At 37.8% G+C, this 18,955-nt stretch overlaps 1 protein-coding gene across 3 annotated transcripts; it reads right to left on the reverse strand.

Annotated features, from left to right (window-relative positions):
* Positions 1-374: 374 nt before the first annotated feature.
* On the reverse strand, positions 375-9,790 carry LOC117402824 (GDNF-inducible zinc finger protein 1-like). Of its 3 annotated transcripts, none has more exons than XM_034004328.3 (6): positions 9,397-9,790; positions 7,051-8,378; positions 6,764-6,858; positions 6,122-6,289; positions 5,059-5,216; positions 375-1,559 (listed from the first exon to the last, which is right to left on the reverse strand). In XM_034004328.3, exons 2-6 carry the CDS (start codon positions 8,367-8,369, stop codon positions 957-959), a joined length of 2,343 nt encoding a protein of 780 aa, XP_033860219.3. In that variant the 5' UTR covers positions 8,370-8,378; positions 9,397-9,790; the 3' UTR covers positions 375-956. The 3 variants fall into 3 exon arrangements, with proteins under 3 accessions (XP_033860219.3, XP_033860218.3, XP_058880256.1); XM_034004327.3 differs by having other exon boundaries at positions 7,051-8,381; XM_059024273.1 differs by lacking the exon at positions 9,397-9,790 and adding an exon at positions 8,737-9,361 and having other exon boundaries at positions 7,051-8,381.
* Positions 9,791-18,955: the final 9,165 nt, after the last annotated feature.

Consider the following 18,955-nt stretch of genomic DNA (forward strand, 5'->3'; position numbering starts at 1 on the left):
CACACTCACTATTTTTTTTTTATAAATTAGCTATTCCTATTTTAACAATTACTTGCAAATAAATTTTTTCATTGTTCTAAAGAAATGTATTTGAAAGCAAAATGTATCCAACATTATGATTATAATTAATACCATTTGATGCATAATATAACAAGTAATCTTAAAATGAAAGCTATGTATCACATGATACATATTTGCAATATGAAAAGTCCACTTCAAAACTGGGATCTAAAACAATTATTGTTGATCATAATATATTGAAATACTTTAATACCAAAGTTTGGTATTGACGAGACTCATCACCTGTTCTTGCAATACTGGTCAAGGGTTCAGAATTCTGCAGGGTTTGCTAATAAAAATCTTTGCCATTCAGCTTTTTTTTTTTTTTTTTTTTTAATTTAACTATCTAACCAAGTTAAGTTGCAAAACACAACAAACCAGGATTTTGAAACACACAAACATGCAATTTTAGTTTCTTTTAAAAATCAGGGCAATATATATTTTTCTGATCTGAAAAGTACAGTACTAACTCTTAATACGCAAGTTGGTCTGGCATATATTTTATTTTCTGACCTGCCTCTCCACGCAGGGCCATCTGTTCATTATTATATTTGTTTGCAGACTTAAAAGCTACACTGAGCCAATTGCTTAAAATCAGAGAGGATTAACTGCCCACTGTCTATAATAACGTGTATGACTACAAACCCAAACAAGAGCTTTCTGGTATGTTAACTAGTAACAGCACCATTTCATTGTGGTTAGTATTATCTATCCAATACTGCTAGTGAAAATTTAAGGCAGAAAGGAAATCTGTATCAACTGGTTTGACTCAACAATTTTGCATTGAATAACAAATCAGCTGAAATTGGTGCGACATGAGTCTTCCTGCTCATACCATTCATAGCTTTCAAAAAGAAATGCAACAAAGAGAGTTTTGGCCATGCACAATCCTTGTTTTACATTTCTGGTGGCACAATGCAGTTTACATTATTAGCTGTACCTTCCACGGCTTGAATACTGACATTATGCATCACAGTTAGCTGGGGCTCCTCTGATGGCATGGGGACAGCTGTACTGCTAGGATCCTGCACGGTTGCAGATGACCGGGTCAAAATATTGTTAATTTGACTCAAGACAGGTATGCAGACAGGAACAGTAATGCCGACTTGATTGTCCAGCGATACCACTTGAGTATTAGTTTCACCAATGTGCTCTATATTTACCATTGCTTGTAGGTGATGCTGAGCTGCATCTGTGTGAATCACAGTAAAGCCACTCAATGCAGTGGCTATAGAGGCTCCCTGATTAACCAAAGTGATGGCTGCTGGACCAGCTGAGTTCCACTCAGTGGCAGAAGGCACTTGTTCAGACTCTATTCTAGTTTCTTCTGGGGCTGCTTCAGTTTGATCCGCCATCGTTTCAGAACAAGACGACGACTCTTCATGAAGTTTCGAAAACTCTGTTTGGTCACCTTGTTTCATCCTTCGTTTGGGATCTTTTTTGGAATTGCTGTCGAGAATGACCAGGAAGTTTTTCCAATGTGTTTCTTTATCATGGATCTGTTAAATAAACAAACAATGCAAGTTAAAAACGTGTTCATATTCATATCAGATAAAGTCCTTCTCATAGTAATAAATCAGAAGAATCCAAGCTTTACAATACTCTGCTTTCTTTAGGTATCACATTGACCTAAGAAATAAATAATAATAATAATAATAATAATAATTACATTACTTATATTTTAACATTACATTCTTAAACTCAGTGAACAGTGTACAGATAAATAAAATAAGGAAAGGCATTAATAATAAGTTACTAAACAGTTTGTTTAATATTACAGGCACCTTTTTTTAGTGGTTGCCTCTGACAATGGTGCCAGTTTGATTTGCAAAGACAACAGGGCTGGCCAGAGATTGGATAATGTTTGTTGGGTTGTTTTTTCTTATGTACAGTTTCCTAGTAACTAAAGACATTGTATTCTGGGAGATACAGCGGGAGGGGAGGCAGCAAAATTGCTATGCATATTTTTACGCATTCAATTTAAATTTAGTGCGTATTTCGGATTTTGTTTTTTATGCGTAAAAACGACAGGTACGCAGCTTATCTGGACTAGTGGCGTGAAGTATAGATATTAACATAAACGGTGTAGTTTCTATAAAATGGGTCTTACTTGTTGCTATATTTTATTCTCGATATTCCACTTGTAGTTTGGAAACCTCGATTTACCTTGAACTTGTCATGATTCGTTGGGTACCCTTCTGCTGACAAATGTTTGATCAAAATAGACCCAAAAATGTTTATAAAGGATCTCATATATAAATTAAAGAAAATGGACAATGCCAGATTTTGAATGGTGCAATATTATTGAAGTGTCCTTGTCTTGGTTTGTTGTTGGTGAAAGATACTGAACTCCAGTCAAGCCGACAGGCTGTAATTGACTAATTTGGCAGTTGCGGGTACAGGACTCATTGCTTTCGTCTGTGCCAAGTATTGATTGGCTGTTTCTTATGGATAATAAAATTAATTTGGACCAATTGTGTCTTTGAGCTTTCATTACAGCAAGTCAAAATGAAAAAGTCAGCACTTGCGCAGATTGATTTTGAATTTGATTCACAGTTGATGCTGCGACGTTCCAACGGGCATCTACCGTCTGATAGAAGCCTGCTAGAACTGGAAGCTCATTGGCTAAAAGATGCTGAATAGTTTTCTAATGCGTATTAAAACACACAAAAGTAGTTGCAATACTGAAAGTAAGAATCCAAACAGCATTTACCAGACTTGGGGTCAATGTCATGTTCAGAATTCTCCCCAGGAATTCTGTATAGCTGGGTGGTAGAACATTATAGCTGGGATCACTTAAATTGCCTTACCTTAAATATATAAGACAAAGAAGTTGAATAATAATTCACCCTAATTCGTACACAGGCTACACTGCCCCATTTACCCCCGGATCCTTGGTGATCTTTTTTTATGTTTCTGGCAGCTAGCACATCATACTACCCAATTACTTGCTGTAAAAAAGCCATTTCCTTTTTTTTTTTTTTATATATATAAATTTAGTCGTTGCCAATTATTTTCTCCCAATTTGGAATCACCAATTATTTTATTATGGTCAGCTCACCGCTACCACCCCTGCACTGACTTGGCGGGCGAAGACGAACACACGCTGTTCTCTGAAGCGTGTGCCGTCAGCCGACCGCTTTTTTTTCACACTGTGGACTCACCATGCAGCCACCCAAGAGCTACAGCGTCGGAGGACAACGCAGCTCTCGGGCAGCTTACAGGCAAGCCCGCAGGTACCCGGCCAGACTACAGGGGTCGCTGGTGCGTGGTGAGCCAAAAGACACCCTGGCCGACCTAACCCTCCCTCCCCATGGATGACACCGCCCCCCCCCCCCCGCCCCGGGAGCTCCCGTCCACAGTCGGCTGTGGAATAGCCTGGACTCAAACCGGCGACATCCAGGCTATACAGCGCATCCTGCACTCCACGCAGAGCGCCTTTACCGGATGCGCCACTTGGGAGCCACTAAGACGCTCTAAAAGTATGATTACAACTTATATATATGTATGATGTATATGATTATTCATTTTTCATAAATTTTTGTTTTCAGTAAACTCTAACTTATTAAGGTGACTAATGTTCTATTGTTTTCAGTGCAAACAAATAAATTTTATTCCAGAGATTCAGGGAGCTCAGCAAAATCCAATTATGTATTTTTCAAGAATGCAGTTTTAAAAATATATTTCTACAGTGCTTAAACTTAGAACACGGTTTAAAGTAGAAAGGCTTGTTAAAAGCCAAATAAAATAAAAGCCCCCGTTTTCAAGTGTATTTATATGGAACAACGATATATACTGTAGTTGTACAAATATCGAACTGAAATACATGTGTTTTAAATGTTAGTGTTAAAAAAATGAACATGAAAAACACGAAATAACCAAACATAGTTTACTTCAGCGTGTGTAAAACAAACAAAAAAAGGAGTAGGCCTAAATAGTACTACACAACGATGTAATACAATTGTCCTTATAATGAGTAACGCAAACATAAAAATATGTGTTGTACTTACAATCAATTCTAAAGAATACAATTTTAAAATAAGAAATTGTCCAACGTTGTCTGCTTTTTACAATGTACCACCTCCTGCTGTAAATCCACCTCAATTTTGAGTGCAGCTTCGTAGCCATTAGTGGTGCAGCAATTAATCAAAGCATCGATTATTGAGCATCTGTCTTTAATTTCCCAAGCTTTGATTACATATTGGTGAATTGATGCATCAAATTAAAACCAAATTTGAAGTCTCCTGTTGCCCGTTTGCATTAAAACCTTGAGTGTTGCAAGGTCACGCACTTTAGGCCTCTACGTTTGCACTGGATATACCCGTGTAAAATGAGTTGCGTTGCTCCACCGGTGAGTCTATGCATTTTTTACTTTTTTTTTTGCACTAAAAAGTAACAAGAACACTGCATATACATTTTATGTTATGCATAATCATTGAAAAAGAATGCAGATTACCTTCTTTTGTTTTAAAGCATGTTGTTTGGATTGGCAATATTATATAAAAAAGAAGCTGAATTTAGTAGGAGTTACATTAGTCAGGATTTGTGAGACTCATTAAAATGTTTTGCTTTGGACATAAAATGTTAACAGTAATGAACAACCATAGTTCAGATAGAAATTATTATTATTACAATGTTAAAAGGGACATCTGAAGCAGATGCACGCATATTCTTTTCAGTTGTTAAAAACTCAAGTCCTTGGTGTTTCTTTTTTTATATAATCGGAAGTGTTTTAATTTGAATGGAAGTTGTGCCTTTTTGTTAAACTTTTGCACAACGGTGTTTTTAATTATTGGATCTTTTATTTTAAAAAAAAAAAACTTCTTTATTTAAAAAAAAAAAAAAAAAAGTCAATGCATCGATTACCGTTGATAAATGTCTATACAATAATCGAATAAGAAATCAGGTTGCAAATTGCAGCACTAATTATATACGGGAATTGTTTATGTTTTCCATTCAGTAAAGAATGAAAAATAAAGCAGTAGTACTGTTGCTTACCATAGTATGCCTTCTAACTGTGGATTTATCAGTGAACTTTCGACCACACAGCCTGCACATGTAGGGCTTCTCCCCAGTGTGAATGCGATGATGTCGCTGCAGAGCATTTAGCTGAGTGAACTGCTTCCCACACTGATCACAGCAGTACGGCCTCTCACCTACATTACAAAGGACAGAGTTCAGAGTTAATACTATGCAGAACAGCTCAACAACTTGCTTTACTTTTAAATAGCAAGCAAACCAGACCAAAAAGTGGTTAATTTAATTTACACTTTATAATATAATATTGCTACTTTATAAAATTAGGGCTTCTGATTTTCGGTTTTAACTAATAAACACCCCCGATACAAACAAAATTAAAATCGGTGTATATCTAATAAACACTGAAAATATTTACTCAATTCACATTGACTCCACCCCTTTCCCAGTGTTAGTTATGCAATGTCCGTCCTTCCTGTATCTAGCACCGATTCATTCAGAATATTTTAAACACCACCCCAACTACTAAGTGGCAGCAAATTCCTAAATTTCTATTGGAGGCTGTACATGCTTGCGAGATTTAAAACAAAATGGCAATTAGATATGGAGGATTGTTCTTGCTCGTGGGATTTAAAGCTATATTACAGTTAGATAGAGAGGATTACATGTGTGTGGAATTTAAAACAGAAATACACATTGTGACAACATTTTTAAAAATGCCTAGACACACAACAAACCCCATAAGAATGTTTGTGACCATAAGGATTTTGTTATGGAAGACAGCAAATGAAAGAAGATACTAGGTGCAAGTACTGTCAAGTTACTATACATATTGTACCAGGAAAAAAAACCCCAAAATGTTGGGAAGTAACTGTACACTATCATCATACAGTATATAAAAAACGAAAGACCTGAAAAACAAAAAACGATACAAAATAGATCAATAAACACTGAAAAATTAAATTAATAAAACACTGAAAAACAGAAGCCCTATTTATAACATACAATTAGGGTCCAGGTGCTTTTCATAATATTGACATTTCACATGTCAATTTCATTTCACACTTAATGTTGGCAGTCTTACCTGTATGCACTTTCAGGTGCTGGTGAAGCGAGTTTCTCTGTGCAAATGTTCTGGCACAGACATCACATTTAAACGGTTTTGATCCAGTGTGCATTCGGCTATGATGTTTTAAGTATTCCTTGGAGGCAAAACTCTTCCCGCAGGTCTCACACATAAAAGGTTTTTCCCCTGAAAAATAAATAAATAAAAAAAGGGTGAAGTGTTATTTGTTTACTGCACCAGTCTTTTGGGCAACTTCTTGAGAGCGAACATACCTGGACAATCTGATTTGTCAAAACTTTGTTTTCTGGAACAAGTTCCCCTTGTTCAACTGAACGGTTCAGTCTGCTTGATGAGGAATTCTAAAACCTTTTACTGTTCCACATCCAACAAGCAGAACCAAACTGTTTGCCTCAAAATGATACCTTATTAATGCTGTGCTTTGGTAAAAAGTGACACTCTTTCTCTATGTAAAACAGTCTAAGCATCTACTGTATTTCTATTAATTTACTAATCAATTATGCAGCAAGAATATACACCATAGTACAGCCTGACAAAATAATTAGTGTTAATGCATTTCAGTGTATATATGGTTTATAGTTGTAATAATTAGTAGTTTCTGGGGGAAAAAAAGATAAAACAGCACCTTTATGAGTAACTTACCTGTATGACATCTCTTGTGGTATATTAGCATATGATTTTGTGTGAACTTTGCACCACATTCATCACAGATAAATGGTTTCTCCCCTGTATGAATTCTGTGGGACAAACAGAAAAGAATGACGCAAGCAATCTTTGTTAGAATCACCAATTCAACAGTTCTCTATGCTTTATAAAATGCAAAGAATAACCCATTTTACTTGCTATATCTTCACATTAAACCCTATCTCCCCCTCAGCCAGTCCACCCTCCACATCTCATTTGTAGTGACCCAGTCTACTTCACCTTACCTCCTATGTGTCTTTAGCGCAGAGGGCTGGGAGAACTTGGTCTCACACTCTGGGCATTCATAAGGCTTATCTCCAGTGTGAGTTCTCTCATGGAGCTTGAGGGCAGTTTTGGAGCTCAAGCTTTTTCCACACTGTGGACACATGTGTCTCTCCCCACCCCCCTCGTGCACCTGGAGCACATGCCTCTTCACGTCTTTTTTTCTCTTGAACATCTTGGTGCAGATCTCGCAGGGGAAGTTGCGTTCGTTGCTGTGGACGTGTCTCTGGTGGCTTTTTAGGTTGCAGCGATTGGCGAAGGTCTGGTTGCAGGTGTCACAGCGATAGATAATTACCGGGATGATGCCATGACTTAACTGGATGTGCTTCAAGTAGCTCTTTTCATATTGAAAATCACGCTGGCAGGTATCGCATCTGAACATCTCACTTTTGCCCTTGTCACTTTCTTCCAAATCCTTTGGGTGGTCCTCCTCCATCTCAGATTTATGGTCATTGCAACCTTCCTCAGCAACATCCTGGTTATCATTATCAAGGAAATCTTTCTCCTGGGCACTTTCTGCCTGAACTCCTGTAACCTCCTCTTCCTCTTCCATTTCTGCATCAGGAGTGGATTGCCCTACTCCGGAGCTCCCCACATCTGAAGTTTCTTCTGTAGCTCTTTGCTCTTCCTTTAGCGTCCTGGTGTACTTCTTTTTTGGAATGTCCACAAATACCTTGCGCCCGGCTAATCTTGTGCTGGATCTTCTGCTCTTTGCTTGCACAGCTTTGCTTGCTTCCTTTTTCCTTTCTGCTTTGTCTGCCGGTTTTCCACTCTGCAGACCTGTTTTCATGCCACCCTTGCAGCTTCCATCCAAATGTATTAACAGTTCTGAGCACACAGGCTGTAAGCTGGCTTCTGCTTTGACTTGCATGTGATATGCCCTACCATCAATATTCTCTACTTGGCTACAGGTTTCCACCAGGTCACAACACTCCAGTGCTTTAGCCACCTCTAGTATCTTTTGAACTCTGTCTTTTTCAACCTCCACTCTTGCAGTATAAACAAACTCCAAAAAGGAAGCAAAATCTGCAGCCTGCATGTCCTGCAAGCAAACTAAGGCCACAGGGCCATTCTCAGCTTTCTCACCAAGAAATTGTTCTTTGAAGTACTTGCTGGCTGCTGCCAGTACTGGCCGGTGGGCACCAAACTCTTCGATGACCCCTTGGTGCTCCACCTGTATGGTCACGTCACAGAGATGTCCCAAGAGCCTCAGCTTGTGCAGCTCATTCAGTAAGGCTTCAGAGGAAGTCTCTGATATTAGCTCAATGACAGTGTTGTTCATATTCCTTCCCTTCTGGTAGAAACAAAAAAAAAAACACAACTGATTAAACAGTTTCAGTTTTGCTTCTCAAGTTGAATAGAGCATGAAGATGTCATTTATAACCACAAGCTATTTAGCTGGCAGAGGCTTTATTGACAAGCAACTTTCAGAGGGATAGAAGCTTGGGTTCCCACAGTTGACAAAGGTAAACAATAAGGTCCTCTTTGGCATGATCTGAAGAGCACAATAAAAACAATGCAGTAAACAGCATACACTAATTAGATTAACCATACTGTTTCAATATAAACTAAACATGACTATGAGACACTAACTTCAAGTCAAAATAACTTGAACTACACAAAATAATTGGGAGAAAAGTAAACCTTACCTGCCCTGCACATATATGCACAGTATTAAATATGAAGTTTATTTTGTTGTTTGGGAACAATTTGTAATCAGTGTTATTTGTCTGAATTATTTGGAAAGACGAACGACTCTAACCTACAGTACAACTTGGAAAGCATTGATATACCTTTAATTTGGCAGATCACTTTGTTGTTGTTTCAATAAATCTCACAATGCAACAAATGATATGCGGTCGTTTTATCTGTGCTATATTTAGAAAGAATATACAGTAACCGCACGCAAAACAGCAATATTTGCATCTGTACTAGCGAGGAAACATGGGAGATCCTGACAGGTATATTCCCTCAGACTTTCTATGTAGATTTATCTGTTGTCAGTTTCATACATTACAAATGATTTTCTTTATGATACAGATTATGTTGCAAATTGTGCTGCTATTTGCAACTTTTTAAACTCTGCAATCCTGGTTGAAAGAAAATATACGTTTATACCGAACAACGTTGTTTTGCAATGAAAAGTAAACACTGGTTTGCTTAAGAGATAGCACCCCGATGTAGCAAAATATTGTGATCTACTACCACAAACCAACAGAAAATGCGCGTCATAAATTGTGCGGTAATATACCGTTGCAAACGTTGTGCACTTTGAGAAAGCACACACGTATTGGTTTTCAGTTTCTTACCGTAAGCTCGGTAAAATGGCAGCCATCAGAATCTGTAGCAAGGCGATGCAGTGTATTTCCTGTAAAATGTGCACCCACTCACAGCGCTCAGTGATTATTTTAATACGGGGCGGCCATGTTGGACATAAAGAAACTGCTTCCGTAATGGCGGCTCTCGAGATAACACGGGGTGCAAATAAAGAAGACAGACAAAATGTGGTTAATAGGACATGTGTGTATAACCATAGCAACTGATTGTATGTGTCATTTAAAGGATATCTTAATAAATTATGTCAAGGCGTTTTTTTGTACAAAAAAAATGTAAATAAGGCATCGGGTTGAATTTAAATCTAGAACTTCCTTTAAATAAAAAAAAATCTGCCTTTTCTTTCGCTTATTGTTTTATGATCCTTAGTGGACCAATAATTTGTAAAAAAAAAAAAAAAAAAAAAAAAAAAAAAAATGTTTGAAGTTGTGGTGCCTGAGGAAGAAGGGTATATGTCCTAATGGGTTGCCACCTGTGGCAGGAATTAACAAACCCGGACGCCCTGATGTCCGGTTTTAAGTGAAACGCATAAGAAACACTAACCGTCCTTTAATATTTTCTTTGACATGCCGTATAACGGGATATTTTGGAGTTTAATTTATTTTGGCTTTATTGGTGGTTTGGATTGGATCGCCAATAATATTTCCACCAGTTAGAGTGTGGCATACAGTGTGCGATCCCGCCCTGAAAAGACTGGTGGTATGCAGCACAGGTTAAAGAAGGGCGCTCGCTCGCTGGGTAAGGGAAATAATGTTGTACAAGTGAATGTGAGAATGGCAGTGAGTGATGAAGCCAATTTGCTTGTAAGATTAAAAGCACACCGGACATTTCCATCAATTTAGGAAATCTGGAATTTATGATGCGATCAGAAACTCCGAGGCTGAGACTGGGGTACCTGCACTATTCTTTTTTAGGTTAAGCAGTTTTTTTTTAGTTTTTTTTTTAGAAGGGGTTTATTAAGTAGCAGCCAAACTTGTTTATGCAAGACAAAGTGGTGCAAATTTGCTTTGGATTCTTACTGTCGATACGTGTAGATACAGTAGCATGCCCCGGTAGCTAAAAGCTTAGTTACGGCTCTGGGCAAAACCAAAGCCCTTGGCCAGTATAGAATATTTTTCTCTATGCATTCTTTTCTGTTGAGCACTCCTGACACCGTTGAAACGGTGAGTCTCAGGTCGCCTGCGGATACATAAGTGCAATCATTGCGTCTGAACCTGGTGTGTAATCCCAAGGTAACTGCTCACTTTTAACACGATTTAAGACGTTAATTCACGTTTTAAGTAATACAGTGTCCCCTTCAAACATGTTAAAGGAGAGATTCGGAAATAACATTCAAACCTATGCGCGATTAAATACCATCCTAACTCCTAACGTCCAAAAAAAAAAGAAAAAAGAAAAAAAATAACAATAATATATATATATATATATATATATATATATATATATATATATATATATATATATATAATTGCATGCCCCGGTAGCTCCGATATGGAGTCTTGCATGCCCCGCTAGCTACGATATGGAGTCTTTCCATCCACCTCCGGTTGCTTCATTCCGGAGGTGCATGCAATATATATATATATATATATATATATATATATATATATATATATATATATATATATATATATATATATATATATATATATTTGCATGCCCCGGTAGCTAAAAGCTTAGTTACGGCTCTGGGCAAAACCAACGCCCTTGGCCAGTATACAATATTTTTCTCTATGCATTCTTTTTTGTTGAGCACTCCTGACACCGTTGAAACGGTGAGTCTCAGGTCGCCTGCGGATACATGTCCAATCATTGCGTCTGAACCTGGTGTGTAATCCAAAGGTAATTGCTCACTTTTAACACGATTTAAGACGTTAATTCACGTTTTAAGTAATACAGTGTCCCCTTCAAACATGTTAAAGGAGAGATTCGGAAATAACATTCAAAACTATGCGCGAGTAAATACCATCCTAACTCCTAACATCCCCCCCAAAAAAAGAAAAAAATAACAATAATATATATATATATATATATATATATATATATATATATATATATATATATATATATATATATATAATTGCATGCCCCGGTAGCTCCGATATGGAGTCTTGCATGCCCCGCTAGCTACGATATGGAGTCTTTCCATCCACCTCCGGTTGCTTCATTCCGGAGGTGCATGCAATATATATATATTTGCATGCCCCGGTAGCTAAAAGCTTAATTACGGCTCTGGGCAAAACCAACGCCCTTGGCCAGTATACAATATTTTTCTCTATGCATTCTTTTCTGTTGAGCACTCCTGACACCGTTGAAACGGTGAGTCTCAGGTCGCCTGCGGATACATAAGTCGAATCATTGCGTCTGAACCTGGTGTGCTATTCCAATGTAACTGCTCACTTTTAACACGATTTAAGACGTTAATTCACGTTTTAAGTAATACAGTGTCCCCTTCAAACATATTAAAGGAGAAATTTGGAAATAACATTCAAACCTATGCGCGAGTAAATACCATCCTAACTCCTAACGTCCAAAAAAAAAAAGAAAAAAGAAAAAAATAACAATAATATATATATATATATATATATATATATATATATATATATATATATATATATATATAATTGCATGCCCCGGTAGCTCCGATATGGAGTCTTGCATGCCCCGCTAGCTACGATATGGAGTCTTTCCATCCACCTCCGGTTGCTTCATTCCCGAGGTGCATGCAATATATATATATATATATATATATATATATATATATATATATATATATATATATATATATATATATATATATATGCATGCCCCGGTAGCTAAAAGCTTAGTTACGGCTCTGGGCAAAACCAACGCCCTTGGCCAGTATACAATATTTTTCTCTATGCATTCTTTTCTGTTGAGCACTCCTGACACCGTTGAAACGGTGAGTCTAAGGTCGCCTGCGGATACATAAATCCAATCATTGCGTCTGAACCTGGTGTGTAATCCCAAGGTAACTGCTCACTTTTAACACGATTTAAGACGTTAATTCACGTTTTAAGTAATACAGTGTCCCCTTCAAACATGTTAAAGGAGAGATTCGGAAATAACATTCAAAACTATGCGCGAGTAAATACCATCCTAACTCCTAACACCCCCCCCCCCCCCCCCCCCCCCCCCCAAAAAAAAGAAAAAAAAATAACAATAATATATATATATATATATATATATATATATTTTGCATGCCCCGGTAGCTAAAAGCTTGGGCAAAACCAACGCCCTTGGCCAGTATACAATATTTTTCTTTATGCATTCTTTTCTGTTGAGCACTCCTGACACCGTTGAAACGGTGAGTCTCAGGTCGCCTGCGGATACATAAGTCCAATCATTGCGTCTGAACCTGGTGCGTAATCCCAAGGTAACTGCTCACTTTTAACACGATTTATATATATTTGCAGTACTACTAAGACACCCACCGTGCAGATATCGCAAAGTCCATCAACAATATGTTAAAATAAATTAGTCTTGCACCGTATACAAAAAGCTGGTTTTGCCAGTACTTGCTAGTCTATTAACCAGTTTTAAATTTAAAGCGTTTTAGTTTTGGCTTTATTGTTAAAGTTTTCACATGGGCAATAATGCCCTACAATTACTACATAATAGTGTGATCATTCCATTGTGTTACTAAAGTTGACCATAGCTAAGTTTTTTTTTTTAAATTAAACGTAGAAATACAAAACTGTGTGGAATTCTTCTTTGTGAACGTGCTAAGAGGTAAATGCTAATTCAAAAACCGTCAATAAATGGCAATTAAACCATATGCGTGCGGATATTTATTGGATATTTAGCGGTAGCCATTACTAACATTGAAAAACCCTAACCAAATCTGAGTACATTGTGACTCATGTTGTCTCTTTGTACCGACAAACAACCGATAGTGCCGTAGATTTTAACGTCTATAACCTTTGTTAATATTTAGTATGGGGGCGGTGGCGAAATTACGACACATGACACAATGGCTGTGGATCAGAAATGCAGTGACTGTCTGGCAAAATTATTGTTTTAAAAAAAGCATATGTAAAAGGAAACAGTACTATAAACAAATTAGTCTTAGTGAACAGACGGTGCGCTATAAATACACGTTGTATCAAGTGCAATAAAGTTTAATATTTATTAAACTTTCCTGATCTGTTTTTGGCTAAGAAAAGCTTTATGAATACCAAACTTTTTTGGGGAAAAAAATGGAAATATTGGGCCCTATTGTATCAGTGTTTCTTAAAAAAAAAAAGTAATATGTTTGTCATGTAACTTGTTGCATAACTATTTCATATTGTATTTTAGTAGCATTATTTGCACTTACTGTAAACTATACTGTATTTAAGTATTAATCTTGCATTGTAACCCTGCACTGTTCTGTAACACATGTAAGTCACCTTGGATAAAGGCATCTCCAAAATAAATCATTATTAATAATAATAATAATAATAATAATAATAATAATAATAATAATAATAATAATGGTAAATCTGAGTCCATAATGGATTCTTCGCAGGAGCTGTCGCTGGAAGATTTCAAATTAATTCCTTTGTGTCTAGTTTTCTGAAACTAAAATTTGGTCCCTTACTTTTTTCTGACAACTACATTTTAATATTTATGAATCAGAGTAACAAAATGGCTGCATTCCTAATTCTATAACCTGACAAACCCTACTACCACTACAAGACAAAGAGAGAGGAGAGAGGAATATGTGCATACAAAAGAAAGATTTATCAAACATGTACAGTATTAAACTGTTAGAGTGAAGATATTTTGTAAGAGAAACTCTTTACATGTAAAGAAATATGTTCTTAATTCTGGTTCACTTTTATATATCCACTTGTGCCCACCCAGTACAGTACAGAGCAGTATATGCATCTGGGGTTGTGAGAGGATGTATTTAATTTGATACTACATAAAGCACATCATAGAATGCAACTGCAGAAAAGTCAAGGTGACCTCTGAAATCATTTTGATTCACTACAAAATTATAGAGTATCGAGGTTTTACTCACACGAGTAAGATTGTCTTACACTTGTCACAAAACAAAATGCTGTACCCCTACTTAGCCCTGTACTGAAGAAATGCACTGCAAATTCAGTATGGCAGTAAAACATGGTAAGGGCACATCTGTTATGATAAGTTTCGAGCATTCAGTAGAGTAGATCAGTTTTCAAATGCTACTTAAAATTAAAAGCGTTCCGAAAATATAGTGTTACACGGCCCCATGTGTTGCTACAACTGTTTAAATAATGTACCTGTAATTTTTCTTTTCATTGTTAACATCCTGACAACCTTTTACACTTAACTTTAAAGCTCTTTTCAAAATGGCTGCTCTAGTGCACTGATAGTGTAAGGATTATTGCCCACATTGTGGTTATTTCCACGTGAAGTGGCGATGCGCATGCACGTTTGGGAGAACAGCTTGAAAGGATCAGGTTTGTGGTCGAATATAACGTACAGAGAGGGACGGTAAATCTCGGAAACCCGTATTTCACATGAAAACGTCCACTGCTCCCAATCCAGACAGCCTTGAAGCAATCCTAGGTATACTGTCCGTTGTTAGCCATGATGATCTGCAATAGCTGGGTTGTATAGTTTTATTACATACCTCCAGGTTAATAATTTTTTTTTTTACTTTAATAAGTTGTGTGATAAATTAGTTGAAATATTATTCACTACCAACGACATGCCACCCCACCAATGGACATGTGAAAAACAATTTGGGCAAGAGCAGTAAAACATTATTAAAAACCAGGCACGAGGCATTTACAAATCACAGCTTTATTAAATGAGCTTAACACTGTGCTTTAGACAGTTTAACTCAAACAAGATGTCACCTGACAACCATGGATTTCCAGGTGAGATTCTCTCGTGTATCTGTTCTGTGCATGGAAACCACATTTTCCTGAGCGGTCTGCAAAAACAGCACAAGAACTACGCATGGCTAATTTGCATATCAACCTCCTCCTTTCCCCTTCACCTGAGTAACATAAACTGAGCCGAGGAAACCCGAAATGTATAGGGCCATTTTTAATTTGGCTCAAACACAATGTCTCAAGCAAAATTAGAACCTTCATGGAAACTTCCCCAATGTCAAACAGGTAACACAGCAATAACAATCCACGATGTGGTACGGAACAGAAAAGCCAGAGCACTTGTTACACTTTTTAAATTTATTTTATTGCTCTTCCTGCAGTGATTTAGAGGACAGATCTCAAACCCCAGTGCACTAGTGCGGCCATTTTGAAACAAGCTTTGAAACAGACTTTAAAGTTCTAAGTGTAAAAAAGCTGTCGGTGTTAACAATGAAAAGAAAAATTACAGGTACGTTATTTAAACAGTTGTAGCAACACAAGGGGACTTATAACGCTATATTTTTTGGAACCCCGCTAATTACTTTTTAAAGCAACTGCATGTAAAAAACAATATATTCAGTGCCTATAGAGGGTCTACACCCCATGAACTTATTTCATTTTGTTGTGTCAGGTGCCTGTTTCATGCATTTAAATGAGGATTTTTTTCCACTTGTTACACACCATACTCCACACTGTTAAGGGGAAAAAAGTTTTTATTGAGAAAAAAATTATATATTAAATACAAAACTGAAAGATCATAACTGGATAAGTCTCCACACCCCAGAGTTAATACTTGGTGGAAGCACCTTTGGCAGCAATTACAGCTGTGAGTCTTTTGGGATAGGTCTCTACCAACTCTGCACCCCTAGATTTGGCAATATTTGACCATTCTTCTTTACAAAACTGTTCAAGCTCTGTCAAGTTCCTTGGGCAGCGTTGATGGACAGCAATCTCCAAGTCATGCCACAAATTTTTAATTGGATTTAGGTCGGGGCTCTGACTGGGCCACTCAAGGACATTTACCTTTTTGTTCCTTAGTCACTCCAGTGTAGATTTGGCTGTATGCTTTGGGTCATTGTCATGCTGAAAGGTGAACTTCTGTCACAGTTTCAGCTTTCTTGCAGAGGGCAGCAGGTTTTCCTCAAGGACTTCTCTGTACTTTGCTCCATTCATTTTCCCTTCTATCCTGACAAGTGCCCCAGTCCCTGCTGATAAGAAACATCCCCATAACATGATGCTGCCCCCAGCATGCTTCACAGTAGGGATGGTGTTCTTTGGGTGATGCGCTGTGTTGGGTTTGCGCCAAACATAACGCTTTGCATATAGGCCAAAAAGTTCCATTTTAGTTTCGTCAGACCACAAAACTTTTTGCCACATGGCTACAGAATCTCCTGAGTGTTTTTTTGCATACTTCAAACAGGATTCAAGGTGGGCTTTCTTGAGTAATGGCTTCCTTCTTGCCACCCTACCATACAGGCCAGATTTGTGGAGTGCTTGGGATATTGTTGTCACATGCACACTTTGACCAGTCTTGGCCATAAAAGCCTGTAGCTCTTGCAAAGGTGCCATTGGCCTCTTGGTAGCCTCTTTGATCAGTCTCCTTCTTGCTCGGTCATCCAGTTTGGAGGGATGGCCTGATCTAGGCAGGATCTTGGTGGTGCCATACACCTTCCACTTCTTAATAACCGTCTTGACCGTGCTCCAAGGGATATTCAAGGGCTTTGATATTTTTTTTATACCCATCCCCTGATCTATGCCTTTCAACAACATTGTCCCGGAGTTCTTTTGAAAGTGCCTTGGTGCTCATGGTTGAGTCTTTGCTTTGAAATGTACTACCCAGCAGAGGGAACCTACAGGAACTGCTGAATTTATCCTGAAATCATGTGAATCACAATTTAACTTGGTGTGTGATTTTGAAGGCGATTGGTTACACCTGAGCTAATTTAGGATTGCTGTTACAAGGGGGGTGGACACTTATCCAACCAAGCTATTTCAGTTTTTATTTTTAATTAATTTTCTACAAATTTCTAGAATATTTTTTTCACTTGGAAGTTGTGGGGTAGGATGTGCAGATAAATGAAAAACAAAACTATTTCAATTTCAGGCTATAAGGCAGGGGTGGGCAAACTACGGCCCGCGGGCCAAATCCGGCCCGCGAGAGCTTTTCATCCGGCCCGCGAGCTTCCTTGTGTTTTAACAATAAAAGTACTAGATTACTATAAATAGTAGAAATATAAAAATCCATTAAATCGATCCATGTTATTGATTGATTTGGGTTAGAAATAACTAATTTTCTAATTTACTAGGCTAATTTCACGACCGACACAGACAGAGATTGCATTGCCAAAAACAAAGCGCTTTGCAACGTCTCACGTGGGGCGCAGTGTATGACGTTTATTCATCATTGCTACAGTGCATGCAAGCTTGCGAAACAGCCGTTTGAATTGCAGCAGCTAGGTTTTTGTTTTTATGCTTTCTGAAGAAAAATGAGCACTTCAAAGAGAAGAAAAGTGGACAGTGAGTGTCGAGTTTTCAAAAAAGAGTGGATTGAGAAATATTTTTTCACAAACGTCGACTCGAAGGCTGTATGCCTGATTTGTCAAGAGAGCATCGCTGTGTTCAAGGAGTACAATTTGAATCGCCATTTTACAACGAAACATCCTAATTATGGCAGCAACTTAACAACAGAAGAAAAGTCAAGAAAAGCTCAGAAACTCGCTTCTAATTTAAAATCTCAGCAAAACATTTTTGTGCGACAAGCTGCGGTTCAGGAAGCCACTACGAAGGCAAGTTATGTTTTGGCATTCAAGATAGCTAAACAAAATAAGCCGTTTGCTAAAGGGGAGTTTTTGAAACAATGCATGGTCGATGTTGCTGGAATGCTGTGTCCTGAATACAAAAATACGTTTGAGAATATTAGTTTGTCACGAAGAACTGTTGCTCGCCGTATTGAAGTAATTGATGAAGACTTGGCCTCTCAGTTGAACAGGAAAGCACAGTGCTTCACGCTGTTTTCGTTAGCTCTCGATGATAGTACTGACATAAAGGACACAGCGCAGCTCTTGATTTTTGTGAGAGGAATTAACAACAAATTTGAAATCACAGAGGAATTTTTATCTATGGAATCAATGAAAGGCACAACAAAAGGATTGGATTTGTATGAGAGGGTGTCTGGTTGCCTTGAACGTCTGAAGCTCCCCTGGAGTAAACTCGCAAATGTGACCACAGATGGATCGCCAAATTTAACTGGGAAAAAAGTAGGACTTTTAAAAAGAATTGAGGACAAAGTAAAAGATGTAGATTCTGAGAAAGAAATCATTTTTCTGCACTGCATCATACATCAGGAGGCACTCTGCAAAAATGTTCTGGACATAGATCATGTTGTTCGCACAGCAGTGAAAATAGTGAACTACATTAGAGCAAGGGGGCTTAATCATCGGCAATTCATTTCCCTTCTTGAGGACACTGATGCTGAACACCAGGACTTACTTTATCATACGAATGTCCCCTGGCTCAGTTTAGGAAAGGTGTTGCAGCGAGTGTGGGAGCTTAGAGATGAAATTAACATTTTCTTGGAAATGCAAGGGAAAGAAAACGATTTCCCGGAATTAAGGAATTCAAACTGGGTGTGTGACCTCGCTTTTGGTGTGGATATCATGGC

This window comes from Acipenser ruthenus, chromosome 5 (genome assembly GCF_902713425.1).
Source record: "Acipenser ruthenus chromosome 5, fAciRut3.2 maternal haplotype, whole genome shotgun sequence".
NCBI classification, from domain to species: domain Eukaryota; kingdom Metazoa; phylum Chordata; class Actinopteri; order Acipenseriformes; family Acipenseridae; genus Acipenser; species Acipenser ruthenus.

What these genes read in the sequence shown, in the direction of transcription:
- LOC117402824 (XM_034004328.3), bottom strand. Translation starts at nt 8,369, where the DNA reads ATGAACAACACTGTCATTGAGCTAATATCAGAGACTTCCTCTGAAGCC. An exon ending in GCGCTAAAGACACATAGGAG is followed by an intron (nt 6,859 to 7,050) that starts GTAAGGTGAAGT and finishes TTTGTCCCACAG; the next exon opens with AATTCATACAGGGGAGAAAC. An exon ending in GCACCTGAAAGTGCATACAG is followed by an intron (nt 5,217 to 6,121) that starts GTAAGACTGCCA and finishes TTTGTAATGTAG; the next exon opens with GTGAGAGGCCGTACTGCTGT.